Here is an 18,355-nt window from a genome sequence, read left to right as displayed (position 1 = left end):
GGCATGGCCCGGGATCTTAGAATAGGCCATTTGCTTTTCATCTGAGCAGTTGTCTGCTCTAGATAAATTTAATTTGAGGTCTCCTACAGGTCCAGTCAAGTGAATGGGATGCAAATGTGGGAGCCATTTTAAATGAGAACATAAATCCATGAGTCAATACCTTTTAACTTTGTAGCACAGGAATTTGTCAACAATATCCAGTATGGTCCCCTCCACAAGGCTGAAATGAGTTCTTGTGGGTATGCGCTTTTTAGCAGACTGTATTTCCAGATTGTAGGCCATAATATTTGATGTCTTCATTTCCCAGGAGTATGATGTAAAAAGAATTAATTCCAAGAGTTTTATAAGTTCCTTGCTATAGTCAGAAGGTCTCCTTAATAAGGAAACTTCATATATTCCCTGATCTAGCCTCATAGGTCTTCCAGTAATAGTTTTAAAGGGGGATGATCAATTTACCAAATGATGTAGATTTTAGGTTAAGCAATACCAAGGAAATAGCTTTAGGTCTAAGCAGATTAAAAGATTCAACAAGTTTTTCCAGTTGAATTTTGACTACCTCATCAGTTTGTTTTATAAAACTAGAGGACTGGGTATGATAAGCATAATGAAAATGCTGCAATATTGGCCAAATTTTGCATATCTGGTGTACAATTTGTCTTGTAAAGTCAGTCCCCTGATTGCTATGGGGCTCTGTGGGGAGTTTTGCAACTAGAACCTTTTAATGTGGAAATGGTTCTACTCAATGAGAATACATACAAATCTTGATTAGTACCTTTTTATCCTTGAGAAGGAGGGCATTTTATTAGTATCCACTTTTTGAACTTTAAAATTCTAGCACATCAAATATGCCTAATTTCCCCCTTTATAAAGACAGAGTCCCTTACTCAAATTATCTATTAAATCATGGTGACAAAGACTTCACAAACAATTACAGAAAGCTAAATTGTTAGAAGCAAAATTTAGCTCTTTTAATATTAAGGAGGTTTGGTTTACCTAAGCAATCAAAAACCTGATGATATAGGGCACAGGAAATAATTATAATAAAACATAAAATATTTACTTTCTCTTCATATTTTTTAAAATTAAGAATGTACCAATAGTATAGGAAAACTTTGTCCTTTTAATAGAGAGAAAATAAAGTTCTAATTTTGTATCAGTGTGCTACTTTTGATATGAAAAGAAATTAACTTAAATATTTTCCAATCTTAGCTTACCACACATAAAATTTCATTTTTAAGATTCCCTTTCCATGAACCGTACATCTTATTTAATATTATCTATAGATTTAGAGAAGACTTACTTTGTCAAAGATTATATTCTGTAAAAAAAAAAAAAAAAAAAAAAAAGACGAGAAAGGCTTTAAAAAATTTCCATAGTTTATCAAAATTATTTTCACAAAATATGAGTTGGATATGTAAATAGATTAACAGTTTAGATATACTCAGAAAAATAGGTAGTGTTCATTGTTATTCGGCATTTAACCAAAACATTAGAAATATTCTAATAAAAACACCAAATAAACACAATTTCACAAAATGGTCTTGAAGATTAAGGATTTGAATACAAAAACACAAAGAATTTTGAAAAAGAGTTAATATTGATGTATTTCAAAACAAATATACTGTAACAAGAGAAAAAACTTTTGAGATCATCCAGATTTGTATAAGTCTCTACACATAAGGCAAATATCTGTCTATATATATATATATATATATATATATATATATATATATATATATGAATTTATATATGAATATCAAGTGAAATTGTAAAAATACCTAAATGGAGGGAATATACTATATTCATGGATAAAAAGATCAATATTAAATCCCAAATAAAATCCAAGAACTTTCGTTGTGAAAATTGACTAGGTACAGTAATTCTAAGCATATATGAAAGACAAAGGACCAATAATGGTCAAGATATGTAAGACTATGTAGTATTGGTGCAAGGACAGACAGTTGTAACAAAATAGCACAGAAACAGACTCAAACATATATGGACACTTGATATGTGACAAAATGGGCACTGCAGAAAAACGATGGCAAGGCAGTGTTTTTTATTAAATGGGGCAGGGTAAACTGGATATCCAAATGGGGAAATAAATGAATTTTGTTGCAGCCTACCTCATGCCATAGGCAAAAATTAATTCCAGGTAGATTGTGGATAGAAATGTGAAAAGAAAAACAATAGAAAGTAGTATTATAGTAGAATACCTTCATAATCTTGGGGTATGCAGCAGTATTTTTAAAAGACAAAAGGCACAAACCAAAAAGGAAAATATATAAAACTGGACTACATTAAAATTAGAACTTCTGTTCATCAAAAGACACTGTTTACAAGAGGGAAAGGAGTAGGGTTAATATATTTGCCATATATCTAACCAGTAAGTGCTTTTATTCTGAACATATGAACTCCTAAAAATCAATAAGAAAAAAAGACAAAAGTCTTACCCACTTAACAAAGCACAGGGCTGGAACAAGAATTTCCAAATGTCCAATAAACATGTAAGAGTTTTCATCTCATTAGTTATCCAAGAAATGTGAATTTAAAACCAGAATAAAGTACTACTAGACAATCAAAATAGCTAAAGTTTTTTTAAAGATGTAAATGCCAATAGTTGCCAAGGACATGGAACAATTGAAACTCTTGCACATTTATTTATAAACCATTTTGGAACTAACAGTAACTAACGAATTCAAAACACGTTATCGTGGCTCTACTATTCTACTCCTAGGTATCTAATAAACAGAAACCTAAATGCATGTGCACTGAAATATATACACAAGATCGGCATTATTTGGTGTAGCCAAAATCTAGAAACAATCCAAATACCCACCTACTTTTGAATGCACATCATGTGATTCCATAGAGAAATTCAAATGACTGAACTGCTATACTCAATAACGTGAATGGATCTCATAAATATAATGTTGAGCAAATGAAGCTAGGCATAAAATAATATTTACTATATAATTCAATTTATATAAACTTATGAACTAGGCAACACTAATCTATATTAGAAGTCAGGATAATGATTATCTTTGGGGAAATATATAGACTTTGAAAGGGAGAGTATGTAACAGGAGAAGCTGAAGAAGTCAGTAGGGCTCTATTTCTTGAGCAAGGTGGTGGTTACACAGTTCTGTTTTTCATATTTGTGAAAATTCATCAAGTTATACACTTTTCTGTGTGTATGTAATATTTCAATAAAATATTTAAATATAAATTCTATAAATAAAATAATATGTGAAATGCTATGTGGTTACTTGAAATAAAACAAGAAATAATTAAAACACATAATATAGTTTCAAAAATGTTTACACGTAAGTTGTCATTTGATTAAATGCTCAAAATAATCAACAAATCCCCAAATAGGTAAAAATTTTTCTTGAATAGAACACCCTAAGAGGTGAACCCCTTGAGTTCAGTAACACATTCACAGGAATTTCACTAGGTTTCTCTGTTCTGGCCAATTTCCAAGCAGACCTGTGGCCAGTTTCCTTCTGTCACATGAGCCAAATCTCACCTTGAGGTTATCTTCTGTCTCTGTTGTATACTGTAAACAGAAGAGAAGGTTAGTGTAAAATCAATGGCATTCTTTTACGATCATGCTACAAGGAGAATGTTTGACATTTGAAATCCTGTTTGTTTTCATTACTTTTTTTTTTTTTGCCTGTTTTACATCTTGTACATTTAAAATTGCTTATCATTAAAGAAAGTTTTAGTTTGCTATTATGGAACAGACTGAAAGTGTTAAGCTATTGTTTTGTTTTACCTGGAAATCAAAACGCTTGCTTGCTTACCTAGACATTCCCCCACCCCAGAGCATTGGTGAACATTTAGGTTCTTCCATGTTAAACTCTGTCTCAGCCTGAAATGTTACATGAAATTAATTACTATTTCCTTCCTTCCAGCTAATGTGCCTATGTTATGAAGTTACATTCAAAATGGTGTCCTTATTATTCCAGAAAATTAAATTTTGTGATCATATAAGAAAATATTTTTCACATACATAAGTGTAGGCTATAATATTTTCTCATTCATAAAATGAGAGAGAAAAGTATAAAATCTCCAGGATCACTTCCAGCACACCTCAAGTCAAAGATTATACTCTAGAAATAAATAAAATAAAGTCTATTTTATAATTGATTTAAAATTTTTTTCATATAGTTTGTCAAATCTACTTCCAAAACACCTGTCAAAATTTTAGTTTAGAACCATTTTGTTGTAATGCTTATATCTTAAATGAAATTTTAGATTCTACTGAAATAAATATTTGATGATATTCTGTATATTGATTTACCTTCATCAAATTTATATCTACTCACAGAAAATGATACGTCTTATTCTGGTAAAATCTATAAAGTACGTCTTAGAACTCTGTAATACATTGGTTTCAATAGTTTTCCATCTAGATCATGTCTTTGAACATAAGTACAATACTTATCACATCAGAGGTAAAATATTTATTAATAGATTAATGAGCAATACTTAGGTGTAATGCCTCATATATTAGGTAATTTGGTAAATAACTACAAAGGATGGTATTAAGGGATTCAGAGATTGCCAGTGCTTTTAGGGATCCCTGTATACTTCTTCAAAAATACTAAGTTAGGATGTTTTCTTTAGAAAAATTGACAGTTAAAAGGTTTTGTATGTCTTCAAATGTTAGCAATTAACAAGAACAAAAAATTATTCTAGTTAACAATGTAAGACTTTTATCAAATTTGTCACTAAATACAGTGTAATTCCTCAAGAGTTATTTATGCTCCTTCCTTAATTTTTCACTTTTTTTTCCTTCCACTCCTAGGGTTATCTGTTTTAGTGAACAGGGAAATTTAGTCGAAATAAAATAGAGATACTACAGCAGGGATTCTCATGACTAGGTTCTCATGCCATTATTTGTCTCATGATTCCCTCCAGTGACTTAAGCAGAAGTGACTCTGGCTAAGGAGCCCCAAGCCAATTTAAACTTTGACAATCTTACTGCAACAGAGACAAATGCAGATAATACTCACTGCAAAAAAATTTATGACAAAACTTCACCAAATGATGGTGAAGTCTGCAATAATACATAGATTATTTTTACCTCAAAACAAACATAAAATACAACAACCACTGAATTGAAAGCAGTAGCAGAAAAGACACTCAATGGACAGCACAAACTGCCGAGCTCATTTTAATGCACAGTAAGCTACAAAGGTAATGTAACATCCAGATATGTGCTGGCCAATAGAAATATAACAAGAGCAATATATGTAATTTTTAATTTAAAAAAGTAATCGTGATAATATATGTAATTTTAAGTTTTCTATAGCCACATTAAAAAAGCAAAAAAAAACCCCTAATAAATTAATTTCATTATATATGTATTTTAATGTTTTTATTGATTTTAGAGAGAGAGGAAGGGAGAGGGAGAGACAGAAACATCAATGATGAGAGAGTCGTCACTGACCGGCTGCCTCCTGCACGCCCCCAACCGGGGATGGAGCCCGCAACCCGGGCATGTGCCCTGACCGGGAATCGAACCAAGATCCCCTGGATCATAGGTCCATGCTCAACTGCTGAACCAGGCCTGCTGAGCCTATATATTTTTAAGCAAATATATTCAAAATAAAATGTTCTCACAAAAAAAAAAAAAAAGATAAATATGTGAAATGATGGATGTGTTAGTTAGTTGGTGGGAATCCTTTCACAGTGTATAAATATATCAAATCACCACGATGTACATTTTAAATATCTTACAATTTTATTTTACAATTATACCTCGATAAAGCTGAAAAATATTCAATTATTATTCAATTTGTAATTAATATATAAATACTAATAAAATATTTTAATATTTTGTACTAAGCCTTCAAAATCTGGTTTGTACTTTACAGCACATCTCAACTAGAATGCTAAATTTTCAATGATTAAAGTAAAATTTAATTATATTAAAATAATAAATTGTGTTTAACAGATTAAGTTTAAATTAAATTAAAAATTCCGTCTCTCAGTCATGCTAGCTGCATTTCAAGTGCTCAATAGCCTCATATGACTAGTGGTTACTATATTGATCAGTGTGGATCTAGATCATTCCGGACACAATGAGGGGCTTCTGGTAATTCAAAGGCAAGTAAAAGGAACAGAACTGTATAGGAAGTTCTGAGCACACCTGAGGGAACCAAGAAAGAGGAAGTGACCCTCTGTTGGCCTCTAGAAAGTGGATTAACCACAATATGGATAGTTTGTGGAGGGATAACTATGATTTATCAGTTATCATCTAAATATACACCATCTTTACACATTAATTTCCAAAAAGGACATGTTGTTACTTCCCTCATCGTTAGTAAAATACAGAGCTGGGTGAAAGTGGGTTTACAGTTGTGAGCATGAAAGTTTATTCTCGAATTATTGTATTATTTTCCATACGAACAACTGTAAACCTATTTTTGCCCCACCCTGCATGTTTAAACTCCCCAAGGAAACCTAAGCTATTATTCCTGATTTCTCTCTGTCTCTCTATATCTATCATCTATCTCCCTACTAAGGCACTAACTAATGTTTCCTCTTCAGTTTGAAAATATCTTCAATAGCTGTTCCTTCCTTTCCTTTCCCACTGTCGCCACTCTAGTCCAGGGTCCCACTTCATCACATCATACCTGAATTGCTGCAAAAGCTTCCCCACTGTTTTTCTTATTCCAGTCTTTCCAGTGTAATCCACAATGTATACCTGTATTACATTAAGCTTTCTAAGACATCATTTTCATTAGCTGAGTCGTCTATTAAAACATGTTCACTGGCTCTTGCCCTGGCCGGGTGGCTCAGGTAGTTAGAGCATCGTCCCATACACCAAAAGGTTGTGGGTTCGATCCCCAGTTGGGGCATGTATGGAAGACAATGACCAATGTTTGTTTCTCTCTCATTTCCTCTCTAAAAAAAATCAATAAAAACATATCCTCGAGTTGACAATTAAAGAAAAGAAATAAAAACAAATAAACCATGTTCACTGGCTCACATCTGTGCTCAAAATAAACTCATTATTCTGTTTTTTTCACTTCTTAGTCATTTTGGTACCACATTAAACTTTTCCTGTTTTTGTTCTCCATTTGTTTAATATGTTTTTTTAATCTCTTCTCATCGACTATGATCTTAAACGTCAGAGCTGCATGTTACTCTTCTCATAGAACCTGCAATATGTTATGTTGTATTTTACACAACGATGCTCATAACTATTTATTAATTTGAATACAGTGGAATTCCCAGGTAACAAACTGCCTTCTCATGTGTTTCCTGGATAAGAACATGAAGAGTTTAGGCTACAGAGACAAATAAACTTCATAATCTATCCATGTTTTACTCTTGCTATTCAAGTGTTGTGTTATATTAGTTATACTACTTGGTAAAAATGTCAAGGCCAATGTATTTTTAACTTATGATCAACAGAGGCCCTAGAAAGACTTCTTTTTAAGTCATCATGCTATTGTGTTTTCAATTGGCAAGATTTTTAAATAAAAACCAATAACTGAGGAGAAACAGAAAGGAAATAGAATTAAATTAAAATACGTACCATTATTTAAAAGGAGCAATGGGACCTTTATGCCACCACCAACAGAAATTAAACTGCTTACATTGAAATTATAAAGGTTTTACCATTTTTCTAGAAAATGATGTTGAAAGAGAAATCATTTGAACAAATTTGTTTAGTGAAACTGTGAGCTCATAGACAAATAAAAGGTTTTAGTTTTGAGAAATGTAACATGTCCTTTGAAAATTCCAGCAAGGAGTATTAAAAACATAGATTATGATTTTTTATTGAAAAGAAGTTGGTTTAAGGAATTAAAAAATGAAGTCACAGTATTAAGTTCTCTTCATGTTTAAATAATTTATTTGATGTTTGCTACTTGTGTGTTCATGTCAATACTTAACACACATATCTGTCAGACATGAAAAATAGTGGTCTATTTAAGAGGCTTTAACGATTGACAATATTTTTGAAATGCACTTTATGAATATAAATATTTCCAAAGCAAAGAGAGAAAACCATTGAATGAGTAGACACAATGAAATTCTGAGCATTTCTTTGATTTACAAAAGTATGACTAATTTTTGTTTTTCAATAAATGAATACAACCACTGTAAAAATATATGTGTGTCTACCCCTACACACATAGTACAGAAACATTTCAAAGTGGAAAATTTTTAGTACACTGCCAAAGTGCTACAATAACTGTCATCCATAGACATTCACATGCAAACACTATTGGACAAATACACTAGAGCAAATAAGTACTAATTAGCAGAACTCCTTTGCAGAACTTTTAAAAACTGGAAATAATGAAACAAATCTACTTCTCATCTGAACAGTATAGAAAATAATCTCCTATTATCTGAGTCACATCACATACACACACATTATTATCTAAGATCAGAAAATAACTTCTTACTGTACACACAGAACTGCAGCGTACGTACACTCAGCAAATGTTATCACTGGTAGAAAATGGGCCATGAGGCAAATGTCTGCGGGGTAGTGGCAGGAAGAGATCTAACTATTAACAAATAAAAAAGGAAGGCATGGCAAGAATTGGAATGCACGTGCAAAGGAGTGAAGTGGGAAGAAAGCAGAAAGTAATAAGCCAATTAAAGTGGAAAACAGCAACTATTTGACACAGGAACAAATCATGAAAGTTGGATAGGTGGGAAGGGAGAGGCGAAAAGAATTTTCTTTTTTTTTAAGCTATATATAGAACAGTCAGTCACTAGCCAAAGCCCATTTCAAAAGTGAGTTGGCTAAATTGTCACATGAGCCAAAGCACAGACTTTGCCAAAACTACCACACAGAGTCATTCTGAACAACAAATAAGATTTCTTCATCTTCACCAGCTGTGAAGATGTTCCACAAAATTCAAAATGCTACACTCATATAAGGCGGCAGTTTACACAATATGCAGATTCAATCTTTCCTTCCAACTCTGGGAAAGTGCAAACAATGAGCTCTCCAGACCAGACCACAGAGAGGAGGAAACCTTATCTGCTCCATTATCAGTGATTCACACAACAGCAGGACCCACAGTCACAGTGAAGTCTAACTTGGGAAGCAGAGCAAAGGTGGTGTCAAACTGATCTAATGGAGAGGGATAGAGAAATACCTGTGAGGAATGTCTCCGAGCGTCTTCCCACAGAAATTCCTAGGGAGGAAATTATTCAGTGGAGGGGAAAAGAGATTCCCTGTCCTGATTTGCCTTAACCCTCACAAACCTTACTGTCTGAACATAAATAGGACTAAATTATTCCAATGTTCTCCTTAAAGCAGGAAAGAATAATAGGGTAAAAAGATTATATAAGTTCATCAAAATATGCCAAAGCACAAATTTTTCCTTACATATTAAAAACTGGAAAAGTTTAAGGTATGTTGGCTATGGGTGCATTGCTATGACCATTTGACAGCTAGGAAACTGAGGCTTTGTGACACTGATTTATTCAAGGTCACTTATCCATCACAAATTTGACCCTGGGTCGATTTCATGTCAAAGTCCTTGCTGGCCATTTCTACAAGGAAGCCTCCCATATCAAAAGAAGTAAGAAAGATAACGGCAAGAACAGCCAACATATTTTTTGTAATATTTTTTTCTTGTTAGTTCTATCATTATTTAACAAAATATTTTGGCATTGAATAAAATTTCTATTAATCCTTTACAATGCCTTAAACAGCATATCTTCCTCCACTAATAGTAAATCTACAAGAATAATTCACGGTATCAGAAGCATACGTAATCATGAATTAATGCAATGAACAGCACTAGCTGCGGATATCACAACACGAGACAGTATGAGCACCTGGATAAAAGAGCATAACACAACCAATAAAATATTCTTACACAAAAAGTCGTATTTCCAATCTGATCAAGTCTCTAGATCCAACGAAAAAGTTAAGAAAACAGAGGGTAGAGGAACTTAACACCACAGGGATGTAATCAACAAAACTTAAGACTGTAGCAAATGCTACATGTGAAACCTCATTTTTTAAACTAATAAAATTGCAAGGAAAGTAGGCAAAGGGGAAATGTAGAGATTAAAGACACTTCTTATGGGGGGTGAGCACTTTGTAACTTATATAAATGTCTGATAACTATGTTGTACACCTGAAATATGTTGTATGTCAAATGTATTGAAAAATAAAAAGTTAAAAAAAATTTAATGTAAAAAAAAAAGAGTAAAAAAGACACTTAAGAGATTATTGGTATCCTAATTATTAAAAATATTAAAACAACTAGCATTTATGAGACAACTGGATATTGGAACCCTGACTGAACACTTATTAGTATTAAGAAATTATTGTTAACTTTAAGTATGATAATGGAATTGTACTTTTTTTTCTAAAAGAGCCCATAACTTATAGAACAATATATTAAGTATTTATGGTTGAAATCAACCATAAAATGATGTGATATCTGGTATTTATTCCAAAATAATACTGGAAGAGGGTTAACGTGTAAATAAGATAAACAAGATTGCTCATGAATTAATAATTGTTGAAGATGGATGCCAAACATAGATGCACATTATATAATTATGTATTTTATACATGTTTCTAAAAAAGCACATGCAACACCATTACTGAAAAATGTCATTTTTTTAAAGAAAAGAAGCATATTATCAAAGAATCACAGAGCTTAAAGGACCTTATAAACAATCTATTGAAACCACCTCATTTTATAAATAAGGACATTAAGGCTCAGATAAGTTAAGTGACTTGCTCAGGGTCACACAACTTGTCAGTTCCAGACTCAAGATCAGAATTTAAATCTCCAAACTTGCAGCCCGGGGCTCTGTTCTGTTTCAAACCTATAAAAACTGACCAGTTACACATTTAGTGCAGAATATCCTTAACATTGAGTGTAATTAATAAAAGTAAGCCACGTGGCGAGGAATGAATGGAGTTAGTTCATACCAAAAAGGAGCTGCCAGTCACTGTGATAAGATCTGTTTCTTTCTGACAACCATGGTTTCCTGCTGGATTGGAGAAGCCAAACTGGGTTTCCTCCTCCTGCCCGAAGAAGTCCGAGTCCGGGTGTACGTTCCATTCCGCTTTGGTTGGCATCAGTAGTTCCGAGACACTGTTTTCACAGAGGGTGCTTGAAGGAGTCAGAGCATCTGTGTCCACTGTTAGCTTACTGCTGGGGGTCAAAGCCTGGGGCTCTTGACTGGAGTTTTTCATCGCCAAAGAGCCCAGGGAGCCCAACGGCCCCGCACCTGAACTGGAGACATCATCCATATCTAAGGGGCTCTGCTGAAAACCGGTGGCTGTCGTTCCAAAAAAGAGAGAGGTATCCAGACTTTGAGGAAGGTCAGTGGTGGCCATCAAGGCCCGAGGGTCCAGAGCCTGCCCTAAGGAATTACCACTACTGCTAGCGGGGAGGTTCCCGGCCAGAGTTGAGCTCACAGAAGCGACATCAATGGTCAAGATGCCAGAGTTCACCAATGCCGTGTCCAGCACCGCAGCAGAACTATTACTGCCGGGCACATCAGAGAAGAGAGACACCAGCTCTGCGTCACTGAGGTCACTCTGTCCCTGGCTGGTAAGTTCGCTGCTGGGCGTCAGGGAATTTGCAGCTTCTAGCTGAGCTAAGAGATTCTGGCCGAGGTTGTGCCTTTTGGCCATGTGGGTCTTCATGCTGTGCTTGGATGTGAAGAGTTTGTTACACGTGGAGACCGGGCAACGGCTTTTCCAGGTGTCCACGTCCTGCAGGTGTTTCTTGGAGTGAATGTAGAGACTGCTGCGAGCAGAGAACCTGGCAGAGCAGCCTTCCACGGGGCACACAAAAGGCTTCGTGCCCAGGTGGGTTATGCTGTGGCCTTTCAGGTGCTCGGCCCTGGTGAACGATTTCCCACAGCCTTCCACGGGGCACATGAACCTCCGGTCGTCGTCGTGCTTCCTTTTGTGCCTTAGCAGTTTGGACATGCTGGTGAAGTTCCAGCCACAGCCGTCGAAGTCACACAGGAAAGGTCTCTCGCCGGTGTGGCTCCGCAGGTGAATTTTCAGACGACAAGCCTTGTCGTACTGCTTGCTGCAGCCAGGGAAGGAGCAGGAGAAGAGCTCCTGTTCCCTGAAGTGGGCGCGGTTATGGGAAAAGAGGGCACTCACCGTGATGAACGTCTTCTTGCAGCCCGAAAAAGCGCACTGGTAGGGCCTCTCGGGCTCGAAGTGGCTGCGCTGGTGGGCGCTGAGCTTGGCCTGCGTGGGGAAGCTCTCCTCGCACACCTCGCACTTGAACGAGTTCTCCTGCTCGTGGCCCTTCATGTGCGCCTTGAGGTTGTACACGGTGGTGAAGCTCTTCCCACAGCCCTCCGCCGGGCAGCCGAAGGGCCGCAGCTTGTCGTGCGACTGCAGGTGTCTCTTGAGCTTGTAGGAGGTGGTGAACGTCCAGCCGCAGCCGCCCAGGGGGCACTTGAAGGGCCTCTGGCCCTGGCTGCTGCTGTGCGTCAGTAGGTGCACCTTCAGCTGGTGCTTCTTGGCGAAGGTCTGCCCGCACTGCGCCTCTGGACACAGGTAGAGCACCATGCCCGAGCCCGGGCCCAGCGGCCCGCGCGGGCTCTCGGCGGCGGCCGGGCCCTCGGCCTCCTCCTCGGGCGCAGGGGCGGGCGCGGGCTCCGCCGGCTCGGCCAGCAGGAGGTCCGGCGGCAGCTCGGGGCAGTCGCCCGGCTGCGCGGCGTGCGGGACCCCCGCTGGCTGGGCGATCAGACCCGCGGGCTGCGGGGCGGGCGCGACCCCGGGCTCCCAGGCCGGCGGCGGGGGCGTGGCCAGGGTCAGGACGCCGTTCTCGAAGCGCAGCAGCAGGTTTTGGTTGTGGATGGTCACGGTGCCCGCGAAGGCCGCGGCGGGGCCCAGGCCCGGGCCGGGGGCCGGGGCCGGGCCGGGGACCGGAGCCGGGGCCGGGGCCGGGGCCGGGGCCGGGGTCGGGGCCGGGGTCGGGGCCGGGAGAGCGGACAGGCCGCGGGGGCCCGGCGCAGGGCGGCCCGCGGGGTTCGCGCCGCTCTCGCCCCGCTGGAGCCCTGGGCCCGGTTCGGCCTCCTCCCGCCAGACGGGCCCTGCGGCCTGGCCGGCGCCCGCGGTCTCCACGTCGCCACCCACCGGGTCCAGCAGCACCAGGAAGAAGTCGTCGCCGCCGCCGCCGCCAGCCTGATCGGGTCTGGGCGCCAGAGGGCTCGGGCCCGGGCCCCGCGAGGCCGCGCGGGCCTCCTCGCGCCGCCGCCCGGGCCCGCCATCTTGGGGGCCCCGGAGCAGCAGGAGGCGGCGCGCGGGGGCCTGGCCAGCCCGCGGGTCAGAGCCTCCGTGGACTCGGCCGCCGCCCGCGGGGCTGCCAGCGCCGCCGCCCTGTCGCGTCCCGCGAGCCGGGAGCAGCCTCGGGATTTCCATCTCGGCGTCCGTGAGGCTCCGCTGGAACCAGAGCCGCGGAGGAGGTGCGACCCCGCCCCCTGCCGCGGGCCCGAACACGTTCCTGAAAGGAAAAAAAAAATGTGCAATGCGCAGAAACTGGCCCTATCAGATATTAAAACGTGTTTAACGCCACAGTGATTTAAATATTGTGGTCCTGGGTCTCTGGAACAGAACAGAAAGCCCAGAGGCAGAGCCTGCCATGCATAAATACATTCCACAGTTAATATTAGTAGGAAATCCGGCAGATCTTCCCAGGCAGTGGGGAAATGACAGTTCGTTTGGTCAATGGTGCTGGAATACCTAGGTGTCTGTCTGCTCAGTGCAACCGAAGCCCGGACCTCGCTGTGTACACACCGAAACAACCCCCCGGGCCCTCCCAGTGCTAAGCATGGTGCTTAGTACTTCTCACGTGTGAAAAACCGTTTACTGGCCGGCCGGCCGGCCGGATTAATACGTGAGACAATATTCCTCAGAGGATACACTATGTGTCAACGTTAAGCTACCATAGTGCTAGCAGTTCCTACTGAAAATGGTGTCTCTGTTTGGTTTGCTTTCCCTGCACAACTTCCACATCCAGAACTGTCTTGAGCAGGAAAATTTGGTCCATACTTTTGTTGTTGTTCTGCTCATGCGGAGAGTAGAACCGGTGAGAGGGAGGGCAAAACAGACGAGCACTGTTTGGCCTAGAAATGCAAAGCCTGGAGGATGAAGCAGTTTACCCTGCAGTCTGGAAAACCCGACCCATGCAGGGTTCTCCCTGTACAGTGCACGACCTAAACCGACTCTTTGCCCTTCCGGCCATTGGTTATGCCGTGGTAAGTTTTATGTCCGGTCTCACCGCACAACGAGGACAGTCGTCAGCTTACTCTAGATTCTCCAGCACAGGGAGTTCTCTGGGCAGGAGTACCACTTCAATGTGATAAGGTTAAACCCTAAGTCACTGCAGTGAAGTCTCCCCAGAAGAATGCACAGATGGCCATGTGAGATACACCCCCACCCCCCTGTCCCACCCCCTGCACCTGCTTGCATTTAGTTGTGGTGGCCCAGACTCACTGTAATGGATTTGGCCTGTGATGCCTGATGATCTTATCATTGAGGCAGATGATCCTCCAACTTGTCATCAGTGAGTTGGGAATTGATATAAATATAGAGTGAAATATCTAGCGAGACAGAGATTTAGAGAGATGACTTGGTTATGGGGTACCTATAGTTTAAAGAATCCCTGCTTCCCCTTCTTGTAATGATAATGGACACTTGCTGATCTCTTGATTAGGAGGTCAACTTTTTCATCCGTAACAATTCAAATCTCATCAAAATTTCTACTTCATGTGTTTTTCTTTGTGTTGCATTTGGGGGGGAGGCTTTTTCAAGTCTGAGATACAGAGTAGTGCATAAAACAGATCTGCCAGATTTAGATACTTGATGAAAGCCAACGCCCATGTAACCAGGACCAAGGTCAAGAAATAGACCATTGCCAGCCTTCCAGAAGTCCTTCCAGTCTCAACCCACTCCCTCCCCGATGGATATGGTCATTATCCTGACTTTGTGATAATCATCTCAGTGCTTTTCTTCATAGGTTTACCACTTTATATGAAGTTACATAAACTGGATTTTACTGCATGCTTCCTTTTATTGCTCCCTTCTGTCATTCTGCATCAAATTTGAGAGATTTGTCCATGTCATCCATAGCAGCCGTAGACCCTTGTCTCCATTGTGGACTAGAAGTCCAGTGTATGACGTTAGTGATTATGATCTGATTATGCCATTCTCTAGGGGATGGACACTAAGGGTTGTTTTTAGTGTTTGACTAGCGCAGTGAACAATGCTACAATTAGGCAAGAAAAGAAATAAAAGTCATCCAATTCGTAAAGAAGGATGTGAAAGCATGTTTGCTGATGATATGCTCATGGAGATAGAAAATCCTAAAACTCTTCATTAAGACTTTTAGAACTTATAAAGGAATTCAGTATAGTTGCTGAATACAGTATCAACGTACAAAAACCAATTGTATCTAAGCATTAGAAATGAACTATCAAAAATAAAAATAAGGAAATAATCCTATTCAAAATAGCATCAAAAAGTATAAAACATTTAAGACTAAACTTAACTAAGGAGACATTTGTGGAAAACTACAAAATATTGATGAGAGAAATTAAAGAAGACCAAATAAAATGGAAAGACATAGTCATAAATTGGGAGATTTAATATTGTTAAAATATCCATCTGTGAAATTGGACCCTTACCTAACATTATTCACAAAAATAAATCAAAATGGGTTAGAGACTTAAGTGTAAGACCTGAAATTATAAAACTCCTAGAAGAAAATATTAGGAAAACTAATCTGGTCAACAACGAAAAGCACAATCAAGCAATAGAAAAAGTAGACAAGTGTGACTACAACAAACTGAAAACCTCTCTGTACAACAAAAAAAAACAATCAATAGAGGAAGAAGACAACCCATGAAATGGAAGAAACTACTTGGCACCCATTTACCCGATAAGGGGATAATATTGAAAATATATAAGGAATTTCTATAATTCAATAGAAAAAAATACAAATAACTAAAGTGGGCAAAGTACTTGAATAGACATGACTACAAAGAAGACATATAAATGGCCAACAGGTATATGAAAAGATGCTCAACATCATTAATTACCAGGGAAATGCAAAACAAAACCACAATGAAGTATTGCCTCACACCTGTTAGTATGTCTACATTAAAAAACAAAACAAAAATGTTGATGAGGACTTGGAGAAACTGAAACCTTTCTATGGTATTGATGGGAATGTAAAATGGTGAAGCTGCTATGGAAAGTAGAAAATTAAAAATAAAATTACCATGTCATCTAGCAATCCCACTTCTGGGTATATATCCACAAGCATTGAAATCAAAATCTTTTAAAAAAATTATTGTTGAATGAATTACAACCCCATTGACCCCTTCTACCTCACCTCCACCCCCCTCCCCAGGCCTTCACCATACTATTGTCTGTGGCCATGGGTTATACATATATGCATATAGATTCTTTAGTTAATCTCTCCTCCCCCACCTCTCCACCCACCTTCCCTCTGAGATCCCTCATCTGCTCCATGCTTCTCTGTCACTGGATTTATTTTGTTCATCAGTTTATTTTGTTCATTAGATTCCACATATAAGTGAGATCACGTGGTACTTGTATTTCTCTGCCTGGCTTATTTTGCTTAGCATAATATTCTCTAAGGTCCCTCCATGCTGTCCCAAAGGATAAGAGATCCTTCTTTTTATAGCTGCATAGTATTCCATGGTGTAAATGTCCCACAGCTTTTTTATCCACTCACCTACTGATGTGATGGGCACTTGGGCTGTTTCCAGATCTTAGCCATTGTAAATTGTGCTGCTATGAACATAGGGGAGCATATATTCTTTCTGATTAGTGTTTTAGGATTCTTATGATATATTCCTAGAAGTGGGATCACTGGGTCAAAAGGCAGTTTCATTTTTAATTTTTTGAGGAACCTCCATACTGTTTTCCATAGCAGCTGCATGAAATCAAGATCTTTAAGAGATATTTGTACTCCCTAGATTATTGCGGCATTGTCTACAATAGCCAAGATGTGAAGGCAACTTAAATGTTCATCAACAGATAAACTGAAAAAGAAAATGTGGTATGTACATACAATGGAATAACATTCAGCCTTAGAACATAAGGAAATTCTGCCATGTTGATCACCATGAATAGCCTTGAGGACATTATGCTAAGTGAAGTGAGCCAGTCACAGAATAACAAATACTGTATGATTCCATTTATATAAAATATAAAATAGTCAAACTCATAGAGGAAGAGATTTATTTTTATTAAGACTTTATTTTTTAAGAGCAGCTTTAGGTTCATTGTAAAACTTATGGTAATGTACAGAGATTTCCTATATAACCATGCCCTCAGGTATGCATAGTCTCCCCCATTATAAACATTCCCCATCAGAGTGGTGCATTTGTCACAATTGATGAACCTACTTGGGCACTTTATAAGCACTCAAAATCCATAGTTTACATTACAGTTCACTCCCGGTATGCATTCTATTGGTTTGAACAAATATATAATGACATATACCCATCATTATGGTATCATACGGCGTAGTTTCACTGCCCGAAAATTCCTGTGTCTTCCCTATATATGCCTCCCCCAGCCCCTGGTAACTACTGATCTTTTTCCTCTCTCCATAGTTTTGGCCTTTCTTGAATTTCATTTAGTTGGAATCATATATTATATAGCCTTTTCAGATTGGCTTCTTTCACTTCATAATATACATTTACAGTTCCCTCATGTCTTTTTAGCACTGAATAATTTTCCATTGTTTGTATGTACCATAGTTTATTCATTTATCTGTTGAAGGACATCTTGATTGCTTCCAACTTTTGACAATTATGAGTGAAGCTGCTATAAACATGTATGTAGGTTTTTGTGTGGATATAGGTTTAAAACTCATTTTGGTAAATACCAAGGAACATGATTGCTGAATACTATGGAAAACGTATGTTTAGATTTGTAAGAAGCCACCAAATAATCTCCCAAATTGGCTGTACATTTTTGCATTCCCCACCAGCAATGAATGAGAGTTCCTGCTCTTCCACATTCTCACCAACATTTGATACTGTCAACATTCTGGATTTTGCTATTCTAATAGGTGTGTAATGGTATCGCATTTTGCTTTAGAAGCAGAGATTTTTAATGGTGTTTGCCAGGTGCTAGTGGGATGGGGAAATGGGAAATTGCTTTTTAACATGTAAAAAATTTTAGTTTCACAGGATGAATGTATATAGGGGAAACATAATTCAGCCCATAACACCACACCAACTTGTGTTGGACTATTAATGTTGCCGTGTGTCCTCTAACACTCTAGGATCCAATTATTCCCCATTATGTTTAGGTTTCTCAATTCAGTGTTAT

At 38.8% G+C, this 18,355-nt stretch overlaps 1 protein-coding gene across 1 annotated transcript; it reads right to left on the bottom strand.

Moving 5' to 3' along the window:
• Positions 1-3,237: 3,237 nt before the first annotated feature.
• Positions 3,238-13,479, bottom strand: LOC308550741 (zinc finger X-linked protein ZXDB-like). The gene is made up of 2 exons (XM_081124885.1): positions 10,940-13,479; positions 3,238-3,559 (listed from the first exon to the last, which is right to left on the bottom strand). Exons 1-2 carry the CDS (start codon positions 13,403-13,405, stop codon positions 3,440-3,442), a joined length of 2,586 nt encoding a protein of 861 aa, XP_080981011.1. The 5' UTR covers positions 13,406-13,479; the 3' UTR covers positions 3,238-3,439.
• Between the last annotated feature and the right edge of the window lie 4,876 nt (positions 13,480-18,355).

This window comes from Miniopterus schreibersii (assembly GCF_964146895.1).
Source record: "Miniopterus schreibersii genome assembly, chromosome: X".
NCBI classification, from domain to species: domain Eukaryota; kingdom Metazoa; phylum Chordata; class Mammalia; order Chiroptera; family Miniopteridae; genus Miniopterus; species Miniopterus schreibersii.
This window is presented reverse-complemented; position numbering and strand designations above follow the sequence as displayed.

What these genes read in the sequence shown, in the direction of transcription:
- LOC308550741 (XM_081124885.1), bottom strand. Translation starts at nt 13,405, where the DNA reads ATGGAAATCCCGAGGCTGCTCCCGGCTCGCGGGACGCGACAGGGCGGC. An exon ending in TGACTGGCAGCTCCTTTTTG is followed by an intron (nt 3,560 to 10,939) that starts GTATGAACTAAC and finishes TTCTGTTTACAG; the next exon opens with TATACAACAGAGACAGAAGA.